General features: G+C 33.9%; 4 protein-coding genes and 2 pseudogenes across 4 annotated transcripts; all 6 read right to left on the bottom strand.

Moving 5' to 3' along the window:
• Nucleotides 1-900: 900 nt before the first annotated feature.
• LOC120145077 (rhamnogalacturonan I rhamnosyltransferase 1-like) lies at nt 901-5,039 on the bottom strand. Its single transcript, XM_039158979.1, has 9 exons — nt 5,020-5,039; nt 4,621-4,928; nt 3,666-3,733; nt 3,495-3,583; nt 3,216-3,378; nt 2,044-2,333; nt 1,689-1,893; nt 1,415-1,572; nt 901-1,337 (listed from the first exon to the last, which is right to left on the bottom strand). Exons 1-9 carry the CDS (start codon nt 5,034-5,036, stop codon nt 1,052-1,054), a joined length of 1,584 nt encoding a protein of 527 aa, XP_039014910.1. The 5' UTR covers nt 5,037-5,039; the 3' UTR covers nt 901-1,051.
• A 2,384-nt stretch (nt 5,040-7,423) lies between these two features.
• Nucleotides 7,424-8,638, bottom strand: LOC120145108. The gene is made up of 4 exons (XM_039159005.1): nt 8,511-8,638; nt 8,223-8,425; nt 7,815-7,867; nt 7,424-7,657 (listed from the first exon to the last, which is right to left on the bottom strand). Exons 1-4 carry the CDS (start codon nt 8,612-8,614, stop codon nt 7,643-7,645), a joined length of 375 nt encoding a protein of 124 aa, XP_039014936.1. The 5' UTR covers nt 8,615-8,638; the 3' UTR covers nt 7,424-7,642.
• Nucleotides 8,639-8,806: 168 nt separating this feature from the next.
• LOC120145606 lies at nt 8,807-9,156 on the bottom strand. The gene has a single exon (XM_039159420.1). The coding sequence runs from the start codon at nt 9,143-9,145 to the stop codon at nt 8,807-8,809; it is 339 nt and encodes a 112-aa protein (XP_039015351.1). The 5' UTR covers nt 9,146-9,156.
• Nucleotides 9,157-10,800: 1,644 nt separating this feature from the next.
• LOC120145262 lies at nt 10,801-11,732 on the bottom strand (annotated as a pseudogene).
• Nucleotides 11,733-18,090: 6,358 nt separating this feature from the next.
• Nucleotides 18,091-18,829, bottom strand: LOC120145604 (annotated as a pseudogene).
• A 712-nt stretch (nt 18,830-19,541) lies between these two features.
• LOC120145707 (zinc finger CCCH domain-containing protein 17-like) lies at nt 19,542-23,018 on the bottom strand. The gene is made up of 3 exons (XM_039159469.1): nt 22,661-23,018; nt 21,739-21,849; nt 19,542-21,493 (listed from the first exon to the last, which is right to left on the bottom strand). The coding sequence occupies exons 1-3, from the start codon at nt 22,814-22,816 to the stop codon at nt 19,646-19,648; spliced, it is 2,115 nt and encodes a 704-aa protein (XP_039015400.1). The 5' UTR covers nt 22,817-23,018; the 3' UTR covers nt 19,542-19,645.
• Nucleotides 23,019-23,507: the final 489 nt, after the last annotated feature.

The following is a 23,507-nucleotide window of genomic DNA, read 5'->3' as shown; positions in this document are numbered from 1 at the left end:
TTCATTTCAAATTGATCCTTAAATTTTTAAATATTATAGTTTCATTCCTATACTATGAATCTCATTTTAAGTTAGTTCTTAAACTTTTGAACATTCTAATTTCATCCCTAAACTATTACCCTCTTTCTAAATTAATTTTCAAAATTTTGATTCTTCCAATTTCATCCCAAAATTCATCCAAATATGTAATTAGTTTCAGCCATAGTTTAAACTAAAATTTATTTTTTAAACATATAATAATACAACTTGAGCTAACAATTTTATTGACTAGGGATGTGATTAGCATATATGTATAGTTTGGGAAAAATTGGAATGTTCAAAAAATTTGGGGACCAATTTAGAATGAAGGTCATAGTTTGGGGTTGAAATTGAAATGTTCAAAAGTTTGAGGAGTAATTAAAAATGATAATCATAGTTTAGGGATGAAATTAAAAGATTTAAAAGTTTAAGGACCAATTTAAAATACTCGGGTCATACTTTGAGGACATATGATGCAATTAACTCTGACATAAATGATTTTTTGTTATTTAACATAGTTTTTTTTATTAATCTGGAGTAAGTACAAGGCAACATTATCTGTTCAAAGATAAACTCTCAACCTTTCGGGATAAAACATTCACACTCCTGGTATATATATATGATGTTCGAACCCTAGTCGTTAAAGAATACCAACTATTCATTTATTATGAAAAACGCTTGGCTATCGCTATTTGACATAGTTTAAAGGTCAATTATATGATGTTGATTGTAATTGCATTGGTCCTTTTTAATATAAAAAAGTCAAATTAGGTACCCATATATGAGAATGAATTTATGTTTTGATCATTGATTGATTTCCTGTTTTGAAATTGGGAGTAAATGTAAGTTCATAATTATACATACATAGGAATAACCCTCGTTCTGTATATGTTATTGCCTATACGGATGTATATCCTCCTCAAAATGCTTGTGTCAATCTCCATTTTTTAACCCCGTGCAAGACAAGAAACCTGCAAATCTAATACCCTTCAAGGGTTTAGGGTTTAGACCACAAACCCTAAACTGTATATATTCACGGTTCAGCTTCAGCATCAGTTTCTTGTTGCTGATCCTCAGAAACTTGTGGTTCATCATCAACTCTTGCCAAACACTCCTCTGGGTTTGTGTAAAAGTAGTCTTCTTCCTTCGGTTTACCGGGAATCACCGATCTTTTCGAAGGGTTCCCCATATGATCCGCGTGAGTTTCCTTCATTTCCGATGAGAATTCTTCCCAGCTTATTGATCCAGCTCTGAACAGATCCACTAGATCGACAATCGCCTTGCGGTCCAACAGAATTGTTTTCTTGAACCCCAAGTAACTGAATAAGATCGGAATTCGATTACAAAAACACCTTCGATATTGTATTAAATTAAGACTCGAACTAGTAGATTTTACCGTCGATGGCCTTCGACCACTTTGGCCATGTTGCCACCGTTTGTCGGAACGAAAATATCGCTTTCCACCGCCACATAATAATCCAAGGCTGCCATCTGGTTCGAATGGTTCCTGAAAGGTTCAAGCTCTGAAGGCGGTAGTAATGTTTCCTTCTTCACCTGTAGTACAAATCACCAAGTAAGTTTCAACCCGATTTCGAACTACTCGTATGGATGATCGAAAAAACGAATGAAATTAAACTCGATTTGAATTAATCTATCAGTTATAAACTAACCAGATTGGGATAAGCTGCTCTTAGTGTTGCCAATCTTCTTTCTCCTCCGTATATATCTCCAGCAGCTATATAAACTTGGATATTCCGGTCGATCCCCAATGCTTGTAATGTCAGTGCTGTTTCCTCAGGTGTCAAAGGGCACAAACCAGCCAGTCTCTTCTTCTCCGAATCTATTACCTTTTCTTTCCACCATGGATATGCATATCTGATAACAACATTATCGTAACGATTAACAATCGAATTCACACGAATCTCGTTAGTGCTCTAACGTACTAATAAAGCGAAGGTATAATCATGCGTTCGCGTTATTAGCATGTTGCTCGAACGGGAGCTAATGCATAGCTATTTTGTTTACCTCATTTTCGTTAACTCGTCGATCTCTTGTTCGTTGCAGCCTTCGTTGCAACCGGAGAATGCGATCATATCCATTTCGTATCTGAGATGAAGGACTAGGAAAGGACCCTTTTCTCTTAAGATTCGAACGATTTTTTCGGCCAACGCTTGTATCGAAGGTGCGAACCGCAGTGCCTCGTAGTTTACTCGGCAACGTAACTTTTGCACCTCTTCGGGGAGTCCATTGTTAGCCAGCCTTGCGTCGGTTTTCTGGAAATGCACCACTTGGTGCGTTTGAATCCGTGGAAGAATCTGCGTTTAAAAAAAAACAAAATAAAAATGATCGTATTCATTTGTTTATCTTTAAAAGTGTTTATGTTTGATTCGTTTAACGTTTGTCAACATATTCATTTGTATGTTCGCAAACTTATTTGTTTAACGTTTAGTTATAAAATCTCCTTTTTACCCTTTTATTTGCAAAGATAAAAGAAGTAGTGAAATTACACCATTAGTCCTTAAATTTTTTAGATTACACAGTTTAAACTCCAAAGTTGATCATATATTCAATCTAATCCCTATTTTCATTGATATTTAAAATATAAAAAATATTAATAAAAAAGTAAAAAACTTAAAGGGTAAACTATGTATTTAGTACTTAAACTATGAGTTTTTGTAAGTTATAGTACCTAAACTTTCATTTTCTTTCAAAATCACACCTAACGTTTAGTTTTTGTTTCATTTTAGTACCCACCGTTAAAAATTTAACACGATTAGTACCTAAAATATTAGTTTTTTCCCTTTTTAGTACCTAAACTTTCAATTTTTATCAAAATTTAACATTAAATTTTGAACAGGTGTACTAAAATAAAACAAAAACTAAACTTTATGTATGGTTTTAAAAGAATTGAAAGTTTAGGAACTAAATCATACTAAAATGATAGTTTAGATACTAAAAACGTAATTTAACCAAAAAAATAAAAGTAAAAAGGAAATCATGTTAACGAGCTTATAAGTGATCCGATAAACGAGTTCATAAACAAGCCTATAAACGAGCTCATTCGTGAACATAAACGAATCGAACACACCTTTAGTCGTGTTCATTCGTTTATCGAATGAACATAAAAATTTTGTTCATACTCGTTTATTTAACTTAAGAAATGAACGTTATACGAACGATTCACAAACAGTCCATACCACGTTATAGTAATATGTCATGTTAGACCAGCTGATCGGTGGCATTGAGAACACTGATTCAGCAACTTTCTGCTTTTCCGCAGGAGGCAGCTCTTTCAATATCCGAACTTCATCTCTCAGCGATGCAATGAAATACTCTACGTCAAATATATCGGCAAACTGACTGCAATTTCAAAGAACAAATAATTGGGAATTTCTTCATCAAGAAATGGGATCGATCCATTAAAACAAACACCAGATCTTAGTAGTTTAATTCACTGAGAAAGTGAATGAATTTACCTGTAATCATTCCAGAACGATGTGTTATCTAATTGAGGGACTATGAGGGTGACATTTAAGAATCTGGCAACTGTAACCATATCACATATCTGCATGTATGTGTAGAACAAGTTGATTATTACTGAAATCAAAACGACAACGATAACGATATCGATCGAATTGATTACTTACACCGGATCGCATTTGATTCAATCCTCCATTTGAAGATACCATCAGGTAACCATTGTTCTCGTAGACCGCTGAAAAGTTCGAATTCCATTAATGACTAAAGGTTTACATTCAGATGAGTCTTTTTAGGACAAAAGATCCTAATTTTAGAGTATTAATCGTTTGTTAACTAACATGAGTCTTTTTGTTCCGAAATAAAACTTTGGGAGACCAAAATGTATCAAATAAAAAAATAGGAACCGAAGTGACTACTTAATCAAACGTTAGACCCATTTTTATCATTATGCCAATTTTAAACATGTTTGTACCTACCGTGTGAACACTTTAGATCATACATGTAATATGTTATAGAATAAATTATCCTCATGAATTTTAATGATCCTATATACATGCATACATCCATCAAAAGAAATGACAAAATTCACAACGTACATGCATGCATGCATATACATCAACAGAAATGACGAAATTCAAAGCATACATACATGCATGTACAGGGTGATCAAAATTCGACTCAAAAAATTTATTTTTTCGACTCGAATTGACTTCGAGTTATAATTTCATAAACTCGACTCAAAAAAATTTCAAGTTCAAATTGAGTTGTAAAACACAACTCGAATAACTTGAAATTTTAGTAATTAGTGGATTAATTTTTAAGTTTAAGTCGAGTCCCTCGAATTTGTATGATGTATGTATATTATATATGAAGAAATATATATGTATTGTATATAGTTATAAAAAACTATTTAAATTTGAATCAAATAATATCATAATATTTACAATTAAATTTAAATAGAAATTCGAAAATTCGACTCGACTCTAAAAAAATTCAAGTTAAATTAAAAGTTGTAAAATATGACTCGTTAACTTGAATAACTTGAAATCTTTTGACTCAACTCGATCGAATACTCCCTACTATGCATGCATGCATACACAAAAGAAAGGAGGTTTTACGTACTTTCAGGAGGAAGAGAATAATATAAGGTAGATTTAGGAATCCTCGATGAAGAAACTATTTCTCCCAGCGATCTCAACTGCATGGCTATAGCCCAAAGCAGCAAGACGCTTATGGCTCGAGCCACCCATAACTTGACTCGAGCCATTCGAATCCTCGCAAGAGCCAAGCTCTTGAGCTTCTCGGCCTTCACCATGCTTAAATACTTCAACCTCATCTTGCTGCTGTAGAGTTTCTCCTTCACTTCCCCACACTCCGTCTCCTCCAAGCTCGCCTCGCAATAACCCATATTCCTCAGCTTCTTCAATTCTCTAAAACATACAAACAATCAAAAACAAAATCTGGGTATCATCCAAAAACAAACGAAATTACTGAAAAAGAAGAGAAAAACGAGAAATTCACCTCAGAAAAGGCTGCATGAATCTGGGTTTTGATCTTTCTTCTTGGTTGTTGCAGGAAGCTGGTTTATATGCATAGAATTATGGCGAGGGAAAATTTTTCAAGAGTCAAACATCAACCAGTCATTAACTCGTTGATTATACAAATTGGTCTATTGATTTAATAAATTGGATTTAAATGTCTCCTCCAAGCTCGCCTCGCAAACCCATATTCCTCAGCTTCTTCAATTCTCTAAAACATACAAACAATCAAAAACAAAATCTGGGTATCATCCAAAAACAACGAATTACTGAAAAAGAAGAGAAAACGAGAAATTCACCTCAGAAAGGCTGCATGAATCTGGGTTTTGATCTTTCTTCTTGGTTGTTGCAGGAAGCTGGTTTATATGCATAGAATTATGGCGAGGGAAAATTTTTCAAGAGTCAAACATCAACCAGTCATTAACTCGTTGATTATACAAATTGGTCTATTGATTTAATAAATTGGATTTAAATGCAATGGATTAAAAAAAATAGTATTCTTGACATTCTTTAATGTAATGTATTTAGCAATATTTCATTAAAGCTATCAATTTTATTTATCATTTTCTGAATTAATAGTAGTATTAATTTAGCACTTAAGTTGCTTGGCCATCAGTGTTTATGATTATTAATATCTGCGATTAATGAAATTGATCATAAAAATAAGAATAAATAATTTTACATAGAAATTTGTATATAATAAAAATCATAGGTATCAAAGGAATTTTTTTATTATAATCGACGATAAATTAAGAAAAAAATTATGCAAAAATACATCAAAATCTAAAATCATATTTATCTTCGCATTTATCGTTATTAAACTAATAAAACTACTAATTTTTAAGTTAAACCAAAATGAAATTTAAATAATAAATTCTAACAATAATTTGATAGGCTGTGAAACAATCGGAAAATAAATACCAGACAATTCTATCAATAATTATGTCTTTTCATCATTTTTATTAGGTAAAAAGACATAGAAGGTTATTGTTGTTTTGAAAAATAATAATAATGTGACCATCGTATTATTTTCTTTAATGTGACTCTCTAATTCAAAAAATTAATTTAATGTGATCCTTTGATCAACGTTTTTCTGCGTTTCACCGTTACAATGCTGACATGATAATTCACGGTGTTGATGTGACAATACATCTGTCATGTTTGAGCTACCAATTTAGTCTATCTACCATGTTACCCACCACATTATCAATTAATGTGGACTGTCACGTCGACACCGCAAACCGCCATGTCAGTACCATAAATTACCACATCAGTATCATAACGATCAATGATAAAAACGTCGGTCAAAGAGCCACACTGAGAGAAAAAATAATACGAGGACCGTATTAGTTTTTTGAAAAAGTATATGAACATATGATGTATTTTTACCTTTTTATTAAGTTTTACTCGCACGACGCTATTTGTAATAATAACCATTTCGTGGTAGTGGGGTCGTGATTATTCTCTTTTATTATCATTTTCAAAGTATTTAATGATAATAATGTGTGATAACTTTGAAAAATAGTTGTTTTAAGGGTTTTGATGTATTCGTTACAAAAAAAAATTAAATTTGTTTTCTGGAAATAACTTTCAGTAGGGCAGGAAAACCATATGCACTTATCTTTCATGCACGCATGCTTGGCTTTGCTTCTAAAAAAATTACATTATTATTTTTCAGTCCTTCATTCTGCATAGATAATCATATATATTGTCAACATTATTTTTAGATGGTTCAAAAATTTATTGTTTTGAAAAACACATTTTGAAATACGAGATCATCGTCGATCGGTTTGGGTTTGATAATCGAATACTCATAAAATCATCTTTTCTGAAAGATTTTGATTGTTCGTTTTGGAAAAGATAATATTTAAGTTTAAATTGAATAAAGAATGGAATTCAATAGTTTATCGTATAGTTTGGGAAATGAATTTGAGTTGAATATTTGTTCGAGTTATATTTGGTTTAGATTAGGGTTAGGGGTTCGAAGTTTAATTTTGCTTGAATTTAGGTTTAATGTCAACATTCAACTTGGGGTTTAATTTTGAGTCTATACTCGACACAAAAGGAGATAGATTGAAACGTTGAGAGGTAAATACAAATAGTTTTAAAATGGAGGTCAGTAAGAGATAAAAAGTCAAGAATTTAATGGAGGGCCAAGATAAAATTATAAAAGTTGAGGGATCAAAACTGAAAGGAAACCATTTTAAAGGCTTAAATTAAATTATCAACTATTGGAAAGAGCCAAAGGCATATTTCTCCACTTAAGTAAAAGGTAAATGGATTAAATTAAATGTTCAATATTAGGGAGGGACTAAGAATGCAAATAAGCCATTTACTTGATAAGGACCTAAGAAATAGTTAAACCACAAATAACCAATTACTTGATAAATAGAATGAGATTCTTTATACAAAGGCAGCTTTTTGTATATAATGCCAAATATATTTACAAACAGTAATCATATATCTTGTATAAAGTAAACATACACCATAGTTACTGAACTCCCAACCGCCGGATCATGCTCCGGGAACCACCGGCTGCTCGTGCTACCCCCTCGACAGTCTTCTTCTCGACGTAGCAGCTAAGATTTTGTTCCTTCTGCATTCTTCTATTCTTCAACATCCTGCAAGGAGACAACTTACGACCAATTATAGGGGGAGAATGAACCTTGGCATATTTGGTGTTACATATTGAAAGATCAGAGGATGCAACTGGAAACATTCTTGGAAGCTACTTAAGACACTATATAAAGGGGTAGTATAAAAGTTATTTGAGCTTACCGAATTTCCGATCTTGTCAAAATCATCACCAAAGCTCCCATCATCACCATCATCTGAAAGATGTGCCAATAATTAACAAAATGGAAGTAAAAGGAACAAAAGCATTTCCAAAATGGCTATCCATTAACAATGAAGCTTGCCACATATCTTATCAGGGATATAAACAACTCTTCCAAGATCAACATATTGCATTGAATCGGCCAAAGAAAGTTAGGCTACACAATCCATAATCAAGCTTTAACATGATTCAGGAAAAACATCCTTTAGAAAATGTAACTTGAAGATAAAAGTCATCAGCGTATTCAAGATCAAGCAATTCAAAATATCAAAGCTGCAGGAAACAAGTAAACGTACGAAGATATCATATATCCGCAATTAAACACAAGGATTTTGATGGATCGAACATACCTCCTCCGCCACCATCACTTTCTTCGAAATCTCCCAACAAAAACGTATCCAAATCTTGCTCGGTAGATGCACTCGAAGTTTTACTTTTCAGACTAGATTCCGATGGCTCTGTTTTAACCCCGGGCGTTTGCTTGGGTTCGTCCTCGTTTGCTCCTTCCTGCTTTGCTCTCTGTTTAACTTCCTCCATGTACTGCTTCTCATAACTAAAAATACAAATACCTTACATCAAATAATAATTCGATCCCTTATCATAAATTACCACAATTGTAATACTAATCAAACACTTACAGGCAGACATGAGTACTAACAAGTATGAAATATATCCTCCAAAATTTTCTTTCTTTCATCACACGCGGACACAACTCATATCTTAATTTCTTGATTTCCTGCATAAGAAAATTGTGTTTTACACAATTTATTAATAATCAAAGTACAATAACTGAAACGATTCTTACATATTTGGATGGCAATTGAAATTTAAAATGATAAAAATTACACGAAAATTCATCTAAAAACAAATATATGGCCACAAATGTTACCTTTTTAGTATTTTCTTTTCGTCCAGATTTAATTAAAAACGTCAATCAATCATCAGTGAGACCAAACTTCCGGAGCTCCGAATCGTATATCGGTGGAGGATCCGAGAAATACGAACCGGGGGCGGCAACGGAGAGGGAGGAGAGTTGAGGGGGGATAACATCGGAAATGGACTTGGAGAGGCTCTGGAATTGGATTTGATCGGCTTGCCGGAGAGCCGCAGTTTTGAATTCATCGGCTTTCTTGGAGGCTTCAAGGGCAAGCTCCCTGGACTTCTTGGCGGTTCCGGCGACTAGATCGGCGATTTTGTTCGGCGTTGTTATGGTTTGAGATTTCCTCGCCGCTTCTTCAGCGAAGGACTTGGCGCGCTTCCAAAAATCTTCCATTTTTTTGGAATCTAATGGATTTTGAGATTCTTTGCATCTTCTCCGCTGCTTATATACCTTAGTTTTTCTTCGCGAACTACGTCGTTTTGATATCTCGTGTATATTTTCAAATTACTATTAATATATATTTTAGTTTATTAATTGTTCTTTTAACCTCTAAAAGTTAACTAATTATCAAGCTAAAATCAAGTCGATGTTTGATACGAAACGGATTTGGATAAATCAAATTTGGTTGTTTTTTGTATGAGTACTTTTGTATTTCTATTTTTTTTCAATTCAAGTTACTTTTTATTCAGATTAATATTGATTTAAATTATTTTTTATTCAAATTAAATTTAGAGATGGGCATGGGTTGGGGAGTTTTCGATCGACTCGACTCGACCCGAAAATATATGCTCTCCATCCGAAACTCAATCCAAACCGAGTTTAAAGGTGACTTCACCCCATTCGCGCCTAAGTCACACATGGCGCTTGATGGATGCGCTAAGTCACACATCATGTGCTTGATTCGAACATTGCCAGTCTTATGAGCTATGACTAACATACATTGATCCTTATACTTCGGTGGAATCTGTCGTTGAAAAACTGCAGAAACATTCTTGCTCAAGTTCACATTCTCATTTTCGGTCAATCATCTTCTGTTGGTACATAGATCTTTACGGTACTTGGCGTACTAGGGCACTTTCCGAATCATTTCAAGAAGGGGATGCTAATATCCACCTTCCTAAAAATGTCGAGATTTTTTTTCTCTTCCTCTTTCTCATCACGTCACATAAGTCTACTAGGAAAGGGAGACAGAGTTTCATAAGCAGAAGAAAAAGAGGAAGAAGGAACGAATTTACCTGAAATGGATGGTGGCAAAGATTTTCTTCTTGTTTCTTCGATGATGCGCCTTCTCCTTTATTGTCGAATTCTTTTTCGGATTCTTTCGTCGGTTCAGGTGAGATGATAGTACCATTTTGAAGAGTAATCAAACTTACATTTTCTCTCGGATTTGTTTCGGTTCGTGAGGGTAATCGGCCTCGAGATTCTAGGCTACCAACCGCTTGAGCCAACTGACTTATTTGTTTTTCGATCTCTTGAAAGCGTGTTTGTGTTTGAGCCATGTGGGTTTGTGTTTGTGTTTGGAATTTGACAAGAAGAGTAGAGAGGCCAAGTCGAACCCAAACCCTGAAATTCTAGATGGTATGTTCAGGTTGGTTGAATTTGACATGCTTTTGATTGTAACATAGATGAAAGAACTACTGCTCTACTTTGTTTAACTTGATGGTTAAATCTATAGCCTGAAGTTGGTGCAACGTTTTACTTGAACTGCAAACTCTCTGAAAGTCTGAGTAGATTCTAAGTTTTATTGCCTAATCGAAAGCAAGAAATATGGCTCATGAACTTGAGAAATAACAGAAAGAACCAGTAAGTCTAGTATATTATCGAAGCCAGAAACTGCAAAAAAACAAAAAAACATGGCTCATCTCTTTATTTTCTTTATGTACCCTCTGAAACTTACATAGGGTTTCGATATCGATTGCATCTTTTTCAGCAAGGCTTAAAGGCCTAAAGGAACACACTACTAAAGAAGTGTATACCACAAGAATGACAGAAAATTTCCCTACCCCCCCCCCCAAACCAAAAAAAAAACTCAATCCCCCTCGTTGGTGTTGAACAGTTTTAAGTTTTTATAAACGTGGCCTCAAGTGCCCTTCCGGAGTGTGAGATTGCTGGCATTTGGAGAACTGTTTTTGAGCTTCTTCGTTCATATTAAGCATCCTGTATATCAACCCTTGACAAAAATACGGCTTAGAATCAGTCGGGTCTTCTTTGGCCAGTTGTTGGTAACTCAGCAAAGCTTTGTCCAAGTTGTTTTGGAGGAAGTGTAACTGGGAGATTATGAATCGAACATCTCTGGCTTCTTTGGGTTTCTTCTCTTTCTGGGCGAGGGCTACGACCCCTTCTAACCTTTTGAGAACATCTTCTCCTTCCCCGCAACGATCCATCAGCAAAGCATACTCGTACAGAGTCTCGTAAGCGAACGGATCCGACTGAAGGATTTCGTCAAACACTTCGCGCGCTTTCTCGGTTTGACCCATGTCACCCAACACCTTCCCAGCAAGAGTCTCCAATGGGTAACATCCGGTTGGGCAGAAACCAAGCGATTCAGGATTCCAGCCGCCTCTTCTTCTTCTTGGCTTTCGAGCTTCAGGTGTATGAACGCCTTCATCGCCTCGACAGCTTCCGCGCCCGATTCAAGAAACGCAGAGAGCGATGAAGTTTGCTTTGATTTGGGATCCTCTGCTTCCTTCTCTCCCAGCAAAGCGGGTTCTTTTTCAACCTCCGTTACCGGCACAGGGTCAGCTCGGGCAGGGAAGTTGGAGAATTTCCCAATCACCAAAGCGGTGGCACCGACAAAAACAGCCGTCTTGGTCAAGGATTGAAGCTTCTGAGCGACGAAATCAGGTTTTGCAAAACAACAAGCCCTGAGCCTGAGGGGATTGGGTGAAGGAAAAGCGAGCAACGGAGCCGACGAAGAAAGCGATTTCAGAGGGAGAACGGCGGTGCACGGTGATGAGAATGTGGCTAGTGTTGGATTCATGGCTGAGGATCTACTTTTTCTTGGCTTTCTCAAGGTTGAAGAAAGCTATGGAGAGAAACGGCGAGTGAGTGAGGCAAAGATCGAAGCTCTACTGGGAATGTAAAGGGCCTTTTAATCAGTTAGTTTCAAGATTATGCAGGCAAATGCAACTGGTTGAGAGTCGTTCGGGAGGTTGGAGAATCCGTTGCACATTCTGTTGAATCTGTTAAGCATTTTACGAGACTTGGATTTGATTTCAAGAATCGTCAAACTCTCTCCATACTCGTTATTAGTTTAATACATTTAAAATTTAGGGTAAACTAGGCATTTAATACCTAAACTATCAGTTTTTATCCGGTTTAGTATATAAACTTTCATTTTTTTTAAAATCATACCTAATGTTTAGTTTTTGTTTTATTTTAATACTCACGCCGTTAAAAATTTAATGTGTTTAGTACCTAAACTATCAATTTTGGTCTATTTTAGTACCTAAACTTTCATATTTTTTAAACTAATGTTAAATTTTGAACAAAAACACTAAAATGAAACAAAAATTAAACTTTAGGTATAAATTTAAAATTTTGAAAATTTAGGTACTAAGACGGATCAAAACTGATAGTTTAGGTAATATACACATAATTTACCCTAAAATTAATTTTTTAAAATAATATTTATATAATTAAATTATAAATATTTCAAACAATTGAATTAAATAATAAAACTTAAATTTATAATTCATACCTAATAAAGAGACTAATAGTCAAACTAGATTTTAAACATATTTAACAAAAATAATCATAATTAGAAATAAACATTTGATGAATCTCACGAGTTTTGATTTAATCTTGTAGGGATTTTTTTTAACATTTAAATTCAAGTTAGATCAATTTAAGTTTTTGAAGGATAAGATCGGATCAAATTTACGTTTAAAAGGAACAATATATATCTCGACTCGAGAACAATAATATAATGTGAAAAAATATTCAGTCCAAAAACAATAATATAATTAATCCTTATATATCCTTATATATCTAGGGATAACTATTATTATATTGTTATAGTTATATCTTTAGTTAGGCCCCTATTTTACCTGATAAAAATATATATATATATATATATATATATATATATATATATATATATATATATATATATTTGTGTTAAATTGGATACGAGTGCAATTTTTATATTAAAAATCGAGTCAAATTTTGGGTCAGATAAATCTTATTTAAATTCATGTCTAGTAAAAAAGAAGGTTAACTGTCATGTCAGGAAGGTAACGACAGAGACAGAAATGAAAACGAACTAAAAGTTTGATTATTGTATTAAAAGTTTCAAAAGCTTGATGACTAAAATTTAAACATGCTAAAAGTTCGAGGACTATTTATATACTTTACCCTTAAATTTATATTCTTCATTTTCTTCATTTGTATTTTAGTAACCTTTTTATTATTATTATTTTTTTTAAAAAAAATTACTTTTATTTTTATTATTATTTTTGTACTCTAACTGTTGCAATATTTCATTTCTTTCTCTTTTATTGTCTATTTATTTAGCGCAATATTTGTATCGTAAACATTTATTTTCATAGTAATTTTGGTTCAATTTCTTATTTCGTTCTTATTTCTTGTATTCAATTCATGCTTGCTTAATTTCTACTCTTATTCCAATTTCCTTCCTATTAGCGTGTAATTAGTAAATTGAATTACTTTCTATATATTTTGTTTGAATCTTGGTGTTCGCGAATGTAGCAAACTGGGTTAGGAGGATTACCCTCACTAGGGTTGTAAGTGAGACGAGACAGATCGCGAGTTACTCGAGATCGACTCGATTAAGGCTCGATAAATACTCGGATCGAATGGATTCAACTCGAGCTCGAGCTCGACTCGAGTTCTTAACAAGCCGAAACGAGCTACTCGATATTCGACTCGAAAAGCTCGTGAGCAACTCGAAAATATAATATATTAAGATTTTATTTTTTTAGAAAATAAATTATTAATAATATTAAAATTTATGTATTGATTTATTTTTAAAATTAAGTAAGATTTTTATCTATTTAAGGTTCATGTTCGAGTTTGAGTTTGAAGCTTCAATCGAGTTAAGTTTAAGAAATTTTTTTTTTCATTTCGAGCCTTTTCGAGCTTATCACGAGCTTCAGTTCAGGATTTCGAGTTCGAGTCGAGCTTGAAAGTTTTAAGCTCGCGAGTTTTCGAGTCGAGTCGAGCTCTATTTCAGAGTTTTCGAGTCGAGTCGAGCTCAACAATACTCGAGCTCGACTCGGCTCGTTTACACCCCTAACCCTCACCTCTGCAGTACCCGATCTGGATTAGTCGGGTAATAGATCGGATACCAGTGATTAATTAAAAAAAATACTTTTGAATCTATATGAATATATATGTTCCATTTATACCCATGCACTTATTTATTTACTTATTTGAAAATTTTCTTTATGTATTTATTTATATGGTATTAGTTTTATTTTCATTTCTATGCCTTGCCTTAAAATTTGACTTGATTTTAGCTATTTATTTATTTATATCCAAATTTGTTTTAATTTATTATGTAATTTTTTCTTCCTTAAAATGTATTATTTTCTCATTCTTTAAAGCATGCGTGATTGTTGCTTTAGTTTTTAGTATGGAATCTTATTGAGCCATTGTTTTTGCTTCCCTTCAATGTATTGACATTTGTTAAATCGTTATTTATTTATCTGTTTATTTAGAAATTACCTTTAAGTTTGATATTGTTACCTTTTCTTTCAAGCTGTAACTTTATACTTGTTAAAATTTGGCTTAGATTAAATTTCTTAAAATGGATTGATCCATGAGGTTTATATCTTATTTCACTTTAGTCCTTTTAATTTAGGTGAATTTTTCATTTGGTCTTCGTCTTATTGCCCGAGGTTCTATTTTGTTTATTCGATTCCATAATTTACTAAAATTGTTTAGGATTAATATTAGATACTCTATTTTTAGGTTTAGTCCTTTAGATTCTTTGATTTTTATAATTTGACACTTTAAGTTAGAGGAAAGTCTGAATTAATCCACTAGTATAATTAGTTATTAAATGGTTATTTGATTGCATTTGGTTATAAAAGATAAGACAATGTTCACTTATTAGTGAGTTAATAGTATGTCCTCTGCGTGATGCTCAGTGGTAACTACTGGTAATTCCCGAAGTAGGTTAACATCATTTTCAAAACCACACATTATGATTTCTTAATTTTCAAGACAATGTTTGCATATTGAGGTCAATAACTAAGCTTACGCATTATTGTTTGAAGCAGTGGCGGATCCAGAAATTTAAGAATGAAGGTCCAAAATTTTAATTTTATTTTCTTAAAATTAATGTATATGCAAAAAAATTGTAATTTTTTTCTTTTTTTCTTAAACACATTAAGCTAAATTTAACAATTTTTCTAAAATAATGGGGATGCACTTGGCCCCTATAGGGGCTTAGTGCATCCGCCACTGGTTTGAAGGTGGATGTTATTGGTCTCAATAAATGAATATATATTTTTTTTAATTTAGCACCCATAATGATTTTTAAATTAAATAAGACATCAACCTCAAAATTTCCAATTTTTAAATATAAGGTAATTGACTAGGTACCAATTTCTGGGCGATATGGGGTGTTAATCCTTCCCCACACCTAATTAACTCCTGAACTCGATTTCTGATTTCACATATCAAAACTTGGTATTTTTAGTAAAATAAAATATTTTATTAAAATTACTCAATTTTAGGTGTTTCAATCGCACATTAAAATGGTTGGTGACTACTCTCAACTTTTCATAAATAACCATATTATTTTTCAAAAAATATCGGATCGATTTTCAAAAAAAAATTGATTACGATAGAATAAGAGTGCATGTCTAAGACTGATTCTAGAAAAGACTTGGTATTTAAGTGTGCCCAGTGTGCTACCTCTTTTTTTCCATGTACCTACCTGGCGCACTACTCATTTTTATGCTCACTATTTCAGTTCGTAAAATGCTATGACTAATATGTACATTTCATAACTTAGAGAGTAAGTTAAAAGTGAAATTTGATAATCTTGTTAAGATCAAACTTTTTTTTGGATAAATTGAATTTTATTATCCAAAGGAACATTACAGGAAACAAGAAACATCCCAAGAGGGGAACCAGTTATTTACAACAAAAAATTAGTTAATACTCCAATAATTACAGAGAATAGAATTAACATCATCAAGTCTATTGATTTTCTTGTCCATAAGCTGGATTCTAACTTGCTCCTTGATGTTCTTCAAAAGCTGGTCCATTTCTCTATTTCTATTTTGAAAGATTCTTCTATTCCTTTCTTCCCAAATGAACTGTTAATGATTTTTTCAAAGTTAATATTTGATTAAAGTGATAGACTATGTTACTAAAAGTTTTGTAGCTATTAAATTTTTATTATTATACTCTTCTAATTGAGAAAAAAGAAGTGATTATCTATCCATGTAATTTTATGTTTAAAATCTAGAATGAATTTACTCTAGTTCACTTGAATATAGTTGAAGAAGAACATTGTTTTCATGTCTTATATGATATTAATTTAGAAACCTTGAGATTGGAGAATGTAAGGTAACTGAAAATTCTCTATCCTATAAATGTTACAGTATGTGGGGTGTCTAAAACAAATCAATAATTTAATGTATTATGTTGTGAAGCATATAAGTTTATAATTTATACGTATGAGAATATTTATTTAAAATTTTTATGAAACTACGAGAATTTTAATCATCTTAGTTTAGAAATCTTGAATCATACATGTGAATTCATTGTAGGTATATGTTTATCGAAAAATAGCAACTTTTGTGAAAGCTTGTGAAAATTTGTTTTAATAGCTCTACTATAAAGCTTGAGATGATAAGTCTTAACTTAGTCAGGAAAGAGGTTGAATACCTTAGAAATCTATCTTGTTGAAAATCTTCTAAGAGAGAAAATTATTTATTCTTTGTGTTTTTACATGACACGTGAGATAAAATGTGAATGGTTTAAAAGCATGTCTACAATGAAAAGATAAGACATAAGTATGTAAAATAAAATAATAGTACTTTGAGGTATAAGAGAATTGAAGAGAAATTATATTGATCTCTAACTTAAGAGTTAAAATGAAAAGTGATTCATGGTTTATTGAGGGGATGTGTCTTAAACACATTTAGTAGATCGATTCATGGTGGACACCCAAATTAACCTTCTAAGTTCAATGCGGTCAAACAAAGCCCTAGAAAGACTCATATTGTACATTCTTATCTATCCATATGGTAAATCATGTACATGCATAAAGATGAGCTTTTGCTCTTAATGGATTTATATTTCAAGTTTCGGGTGGTCCTTATGAGAAGACTTGATGAATCTATAGACATGAAAGATAAGCTTTACATTCTCAATGAATTCATAGCCCATGATTTGGGTGGTCCTAGCCAGTGAGATGGACTTGATGAATTCACTAACTTGAGATATTGAGTTTTACGCTCTTAATGAGTTCATAGCCAATGATTTGGGTGGTCATTGTGAGACGGACTTGATGAATTAACCGAATCTTAAAAAAGAGAGGATGAGCTTTCTAAATGCTCTTAATTATTTCATATCCCTGATTTAGGTGGTCTATATTAAGATAGACTTTATGTAATCACCTACGTAAGTGTGAAGAACTATCCAACTTCTATGAAATATATTGGGTTGTCCTTCTAGAGCACTTACTAGCATCCCGAGATAAATTGGCTAAAGTGATCGATCTATCGCGAAACTCAATTGGATTTGAGATTAGTCGTATGTCATAAGTTTACTCTTATTTTAACAAGTTCAAGATTTGTTCACTTGTTAAGAGAAGAATTCTTATTTCACTATGTATTAATTGAAATCTAACATATACTAATGCTTAAGCAACTAATTTCAATGTTATACTTTTCTCGTTTTTAATAATTTTTTATTTATTTGTATTAATGGGGATTGTCGGATAATGCAAATAATTGAATAAAAAATCAATATCTTTTAGAAATTTTTTTTTCTATATTTGAAAGATATTGAAGAGTATTTATTACTGATTTATCTATTGTATTTTCCTTATAAATATTAATCTATATTTGATTATTTGATTATTTGAAAGAATTCTTATAAATATTTTTTCTCAAAAATAGCAATATCAAACGAATTTTATTTTCTTATTTTGAGTGTACGAAATTTAAAAATTGTATTAACCTTGAGATATTTACTTTCGAGATTATATTAATCGGAACAAAATTAATTTTAAGACGGTAATTATATGACACAATGATTATATCATTTTATTTTATTTTTCATTCATTTATTATTTACGTTAAAGCTTACATCATTTCGCATAAGTACTGTTTCTAACACGTGTAACTGTCTAATTATGAATCATCTCTAGCTTCTTTGACTTTCTTCCCTTCCTGAGCAAGGGGCTAAGATCCCTTCTAACCTCTTGAGGACAGTTTCTCCTTCCCCGCAAGGATCCATCAACAGAGCATACTCGTACAAAGTCTCGAAAGAGAAGGGATTCGTCAGAAGGATTTCGTCGAACAGTTTGCGCGCATCCTTGGTTTGACCCATGTCTCCCAGCAACTTTCCCAGCAAGAATTCCAATCAGTGACATCCGGTTGGGCAGAAACCAAACGATTCAAGAGAGAAAGGGCTGTTTCATCTTCGTGTCTTTGGAGCTTCAGGTGTATGAGCCACTTATATGTCTCGATGGCCCCAACGCTCGAATCAAGGAACTCGGAAAGCGATGAAGTTTGCTCTGGTTTTGGATCATGGGTTTTCTCTTCTGCTTCTCTTTCTCCCTGTAAAGAAGGTTCTTGTTCAACGACCATTTCTGGTGCAGGGAGCTTGGAGAATTTCCCGATCATCGAAGTGGTGGCACCGACCGAAACAGCCATCTTGGCGAATGGTTGAAGCTTTTGAGCGACGGAATCGGGCTTTGCAGAACAAGCCCTGGAGGGGCTTGGGTGAAGGAAAAGCGAGCAACGGAACCGACGAACAAAGTGATTTCAGAGGGAGAACAGCTAGTGTTGGATTCATGGCTGAGGATTACTTTTTCTTGGTTTTCTCAGGGTTGAAGAAAGCAGCAGATAAATGGCGAGTGAGGCAAAGATTGAAGCTTTACCGGGAATTTAATGGCTTCAGTTGGAGAATCCGTTACAGATTCTGTTTCAGCATTTTATGGTCAAATTCTCTTGGAAGTCATTATTGATTGTGAAATTAATCCATAAATTCTAATTTGAATATTTTAATTTTATAATTTTCTAATTATGGAAAATTTCAAATTAGGTATATATATTTTTAAAATTTGACTTGAAACGAATATCAAGTAGATGAACATTATGATAAAGTCAGAATTATAATTAAATTCTCAGAATTATATAAAAACTTAAACTACAAATATAATATTGAAATGCAAAATTATATACATAATACGAGGACTAATTTAAGAATTAGACTATCTTTCTTAAACCGATTCAGTTTCGTAAATTTTCCTTCGTTTAATATTACGTAAACAATGATTCAAATCGAACCAATGACGGACATCTTTTTACAGAGAAAATTTACTTACTTTTGTATTATAGGACTTGCTAGTTAAATTAACAAAAAGAATAATTTAGTTAAAAATTTACAGAAAAATAATTTTTATATAAATTATTAAATAATATTTCAAAACTAATTTTCTCATTTGAGTTTACTATGTGCCATCTCTAGAAGGAAAAAGGCCCGTGGAGCAAAGCAGGAAGTCGGCTTTTAAATACAATGAGATAGTGTTTTCTCTTCTAATACAATGAAATACCAATATATGTGGCCGAACTCTTGATTGATCTTAAAGAAACAAAACCTAAATGAGCTTCAAAAGGTCTTCCATAAAGCCAGGATTAATCATAGGGAAAAAGCTTAAAGCATTCTACCTGAGGGACCAGTTCACGAAAACATGACGCCGAGTTTCTTTGCGAAGTCGTTGCCATCTTCCTCCTCTTCGACATCCACATTTTCACTATCATCGTAGTTATTATATTCCCCTTCATCTACCTGCTGCTCGTAATAATAATCTTCATCCCTTTGGTCATCTGCCTCGTATTCATGATCTTCAATTCCCTCATCTCCAATGATCACATCCTCAGCCTCGGCCTCATGCTCACTAGTGTTGAGTGGTTGAGAGGATTCACCATGAGTGGCTTCCGTTATTCCGATATCTGCAGTTGCGGGGTTGGACTCTTCCTCTTTGTTTGCCTCTTTCAGAGCCGCTGATGCTTCTTTGTTATTGGAACTGCTAATCAAGCTTCCCTTGCTTTGTTTTTGTCTATCATCTTCTTTATTTACAGGTGCTATACCATTCCCAGAAGCTGCACCTTTAGATTGTCTCTTTCTCTTTAGAATCTCACTAAGAGGCATTGGCCCTTTGAATGAAATATCACCTTCAGTTTGTTGATGATCTATGATGCTCTTTCGCTTTCTGAGAAGCTGGTGCTCCTTATTATCGGTGCTCTTCCCAACTTTCAGCTCTGCAAGACTTTTTGGACCTGCAAAATCAGTGCTCCGCTCAACCATCACTTCTCCTCTAATCCTCGGGCCAACAAAATTGTGACCTTCAATATTGTCCAATTCCCCTTCCACCCCTCCTTTTATTCTGTCACGGAGCCTTCCTTGGGAATTGGTTTGAGGCTTTACTGGCGAGTGCCGTCCCAGATTTCGCCCTCTTTCTATCCCCCTTTCAGAATGTAAATCAGATCCATGGCCAACAGATCTCCCAGGAAGCTTTATTCTACCTTGAAGACGACTGCTAAGGGATCTCTCATGTGAAGAACCCCGGTAATTCTGCTCCCCTTCATAATTTTCTATTCCTTGATCATGATTGACAACAGATTTCAGGCCATTAACCCTCCTACGCTTAGCCAAACGATGTCGAAGGTCTGACTCCTCAACATGATTGGGGCTATCAACTCTTGAGTAACCCCTTCTCTCAAAAGTAGATGATCCTATAGGTATCTTCTCAGATGAAGCCCTTTGTTGGTCCCAATCATAATTCCCTTGCACATGGTCAAATGAATCATAGCCCCGTGGATCCTGAAACATTTCTTGGTCAACATCAGCCAAGGAATCATAATTAGCAGAGCGACCAATACCATATTCATCCACATCCCTCAGGTCATCATCCACAAGAACATCAAAACCCGGAGAAGACTCTCTCAAATATTCATCAGTGTCCTTACCACCATGAAAACTCGGTTCATCTAAAGCATGAGCCTGATGCAAGTGATTAGAATAACCCGTAGAGCCACCATTAACAACTGAAGTAGTTTTTGTTGCTTTGTGTCGAGGAAATTCCTCATCTATTGTACGTGACACACTTTTCTCAGTTCCAGTACCACTCCTAGTGAACGTAGCTTTAACTTTTGCACCAGTTCTATTTTCAGAAGCTATTCCACCAATATTTGAAACGTTAGTTGGAGGAAACTTCTGTGGCTTAGGTGCTACAACGGCACCAAAAGTTTTCTTCAAAGAATGAGGCTCACTCACGGTGGTAGTTGTCGCTGGTTGTGTGGCTTTATTACTTGGACTCGAACCATGCAAAAAAGCACATCTGTCGCCTTTAATGCAAAGTCCTTTGGAGAAGAAAATACATGGCACCGGTTGTTTGCTGGTGCTGTAAGACACCGCCTGGTTGTAAGGCATATGACTAGCAGGTGCTGTAGTTGCTGCTGTCTGCAACAAAGGCTTGGAAGAACCTGTTGGAGTTGTCGCTTGGGTTCCCAACAAGCCATCTAGAGGCTGAAACGAAAACATCAAAACAGAATAAACATAATCAAAATCAGTCCAAATATATCGCAATATGGGTGAAATAGCTGGATATATAACTTAATTATTAAAATAAATATTCAAATTTTGATTGTCGGACAATTTTTCAAACTTCACTTTTGAAACTAATTATGGCAAGAAGACTCCCACATGAACCTGTAAGACTAGCATGGCACATAGATTTATAATATAAGTGTAAGAGAAGAGTAGAAACTTACAGGATGCCGAAATGCACATTTCGGGTTCAAGCAGTTCCCACTCAACCAGTAATAACAATCCCTTGGGTTAACCCGGGCATATTCACTGTGACGATACTCGCATTCACTTCCCTGCGTGCATTGAAAATAAAATAAACATTAGTTACGGTAACGGCCATTGACGTCAAAAAGTGAATAGAAGCACATTAACTACGCTCACGGCATCTAACAATTAATGAAGTAAATTATAAGACAATTTGATGCCATCTAAAACAATTGGCTCTACGGATAAACAAAATCGATGAGGAAGCATGGCAAAACATGAACCTCAAACTAATCCAAAGGGACAACAGAATAGTTCCCAAAGGATAAAGGTGAAACTGCAGGCAGACGACAACAGAAACAGTCTCGGAGTGACAATATTAGCGACGATTCATCAAAACATTCCATCATAGATCACAGAATAAGTGCATCGCAATGAGAAAACAACGGACCCTACAATCCTTTTAACAATTATAAAGAGTTTATTATAAGGAACATTAATGTCCCCTAACTAATAATAATTCAGTAAAAAAATACACATTTAACAGCCAACTCTTTGGAGAAAAGGCAATACTTTTATTCAGTATATCCAGGAGGAACATCAAGGAAAGGATACCCTAAATTTCTAGATGAATTCACCAGGGCTTTATCACTAAGAAACTAACATAAATCAGGAAGATCTAACCTCTAAAAAGCTCAAACACAAACAAAACAGTTTACTTTTCCGATTAAATGTATTTATTACCAATTCAACGTCTAACATAGAACTGAACAAGCAGGAAATTAAAAGGGGAGGATAGAATTTAAATCTGAAACCCTAATGGAAGTACAAAAGAGAGATCCCAGAAACAATAAGATCTTGTTTCAAACCATAAGACAAAAGGGGGGGGGGGAAGAAAACCTTTTTGCATGTTAAAGGGGAAGCGAGAAAGTAAACGCAATCTGTATTCCTCTTCAAAGCCTCTTCCTCGGCCGATGATTTTGAAGCCCCGGTCACCGTCACGTTCATCGCCGCCGTAGGCGGCTTCTGCTGTTGTTGAGGCGTAGCCGCAACCATGGCGGGTTCTTCAAAAAAAAAATCCCCCAAAAAGCAACAGAAGAAAAGTTCCTTCCTTTATTAGATTGAATATTTCAAATGATGAAATAAAAGACGGATTTAAGATGATGCGATGAGGGAGGGAGGAGGAGGAGCCGCCACAGAATAAATTGAGGTTAAGGAGATGAAATTATATTATATAAGAAAGCTGGAAAGCTTGCTAAGCTAAAAATAAGAGAACTTAATGGGAAAAAAGAGGAATTTAAAAAAAAATAATAATCAAAGTTGGAGAAGAAAGAGAAGGGAAAGGGAGGGAGGGAGGAAAGAGAGAAGCTGTAACAAGAGATGAGTGGTGATGTGTTTCCTTATTTCACATACACACCACAAAACATAACTTTTAAGTGGACATGGTTTGTGTTCTTTTTTTCTTCTTACAAAAATCTTTAAGAAATTAAATAAAAATGACATCTTTATATGAATTATATTAATAACAGGTTAACCAAATTAAATTTAATCAATGATAATATATTGTCATTAGGGTATAATCCTATTTTTATCTTTAAGATGGTTCTCTAATTTTTCTAAAATGTCATTTTTATTATTTCTTTTCACATATTCTTAATGTGTTTGGTTTCGTTTACTTTTATGACACATTTATTCTAATAATTGACGGCTTTGACACCTATAGTGGTGGATTGTTTAACAGTAGAGA

The sequence above is a fragment of the Hibiscus syriacus genome, unplaced genomic scaffold (assembly GCF_006381635.1).
Source record: "Hibiscus syriacus cultivar Baekdansim isolate YM2019G1 unplaced genomic scaffold, ASM638163v2 tig00110893_pilon, whole genome shotgun sequence".
NCBI lineage: Eukaryota > Viridiplantae > Streptophyta > Magnoliopsida > Malvales > Malvaceae > Hibiscus > Hibiscus syriacus.
The sequence above is the reverse complement of the archived record's forward strand: the minus strand, read 5'-3'. Positions and strand labels throughout refer to the sequence as shown.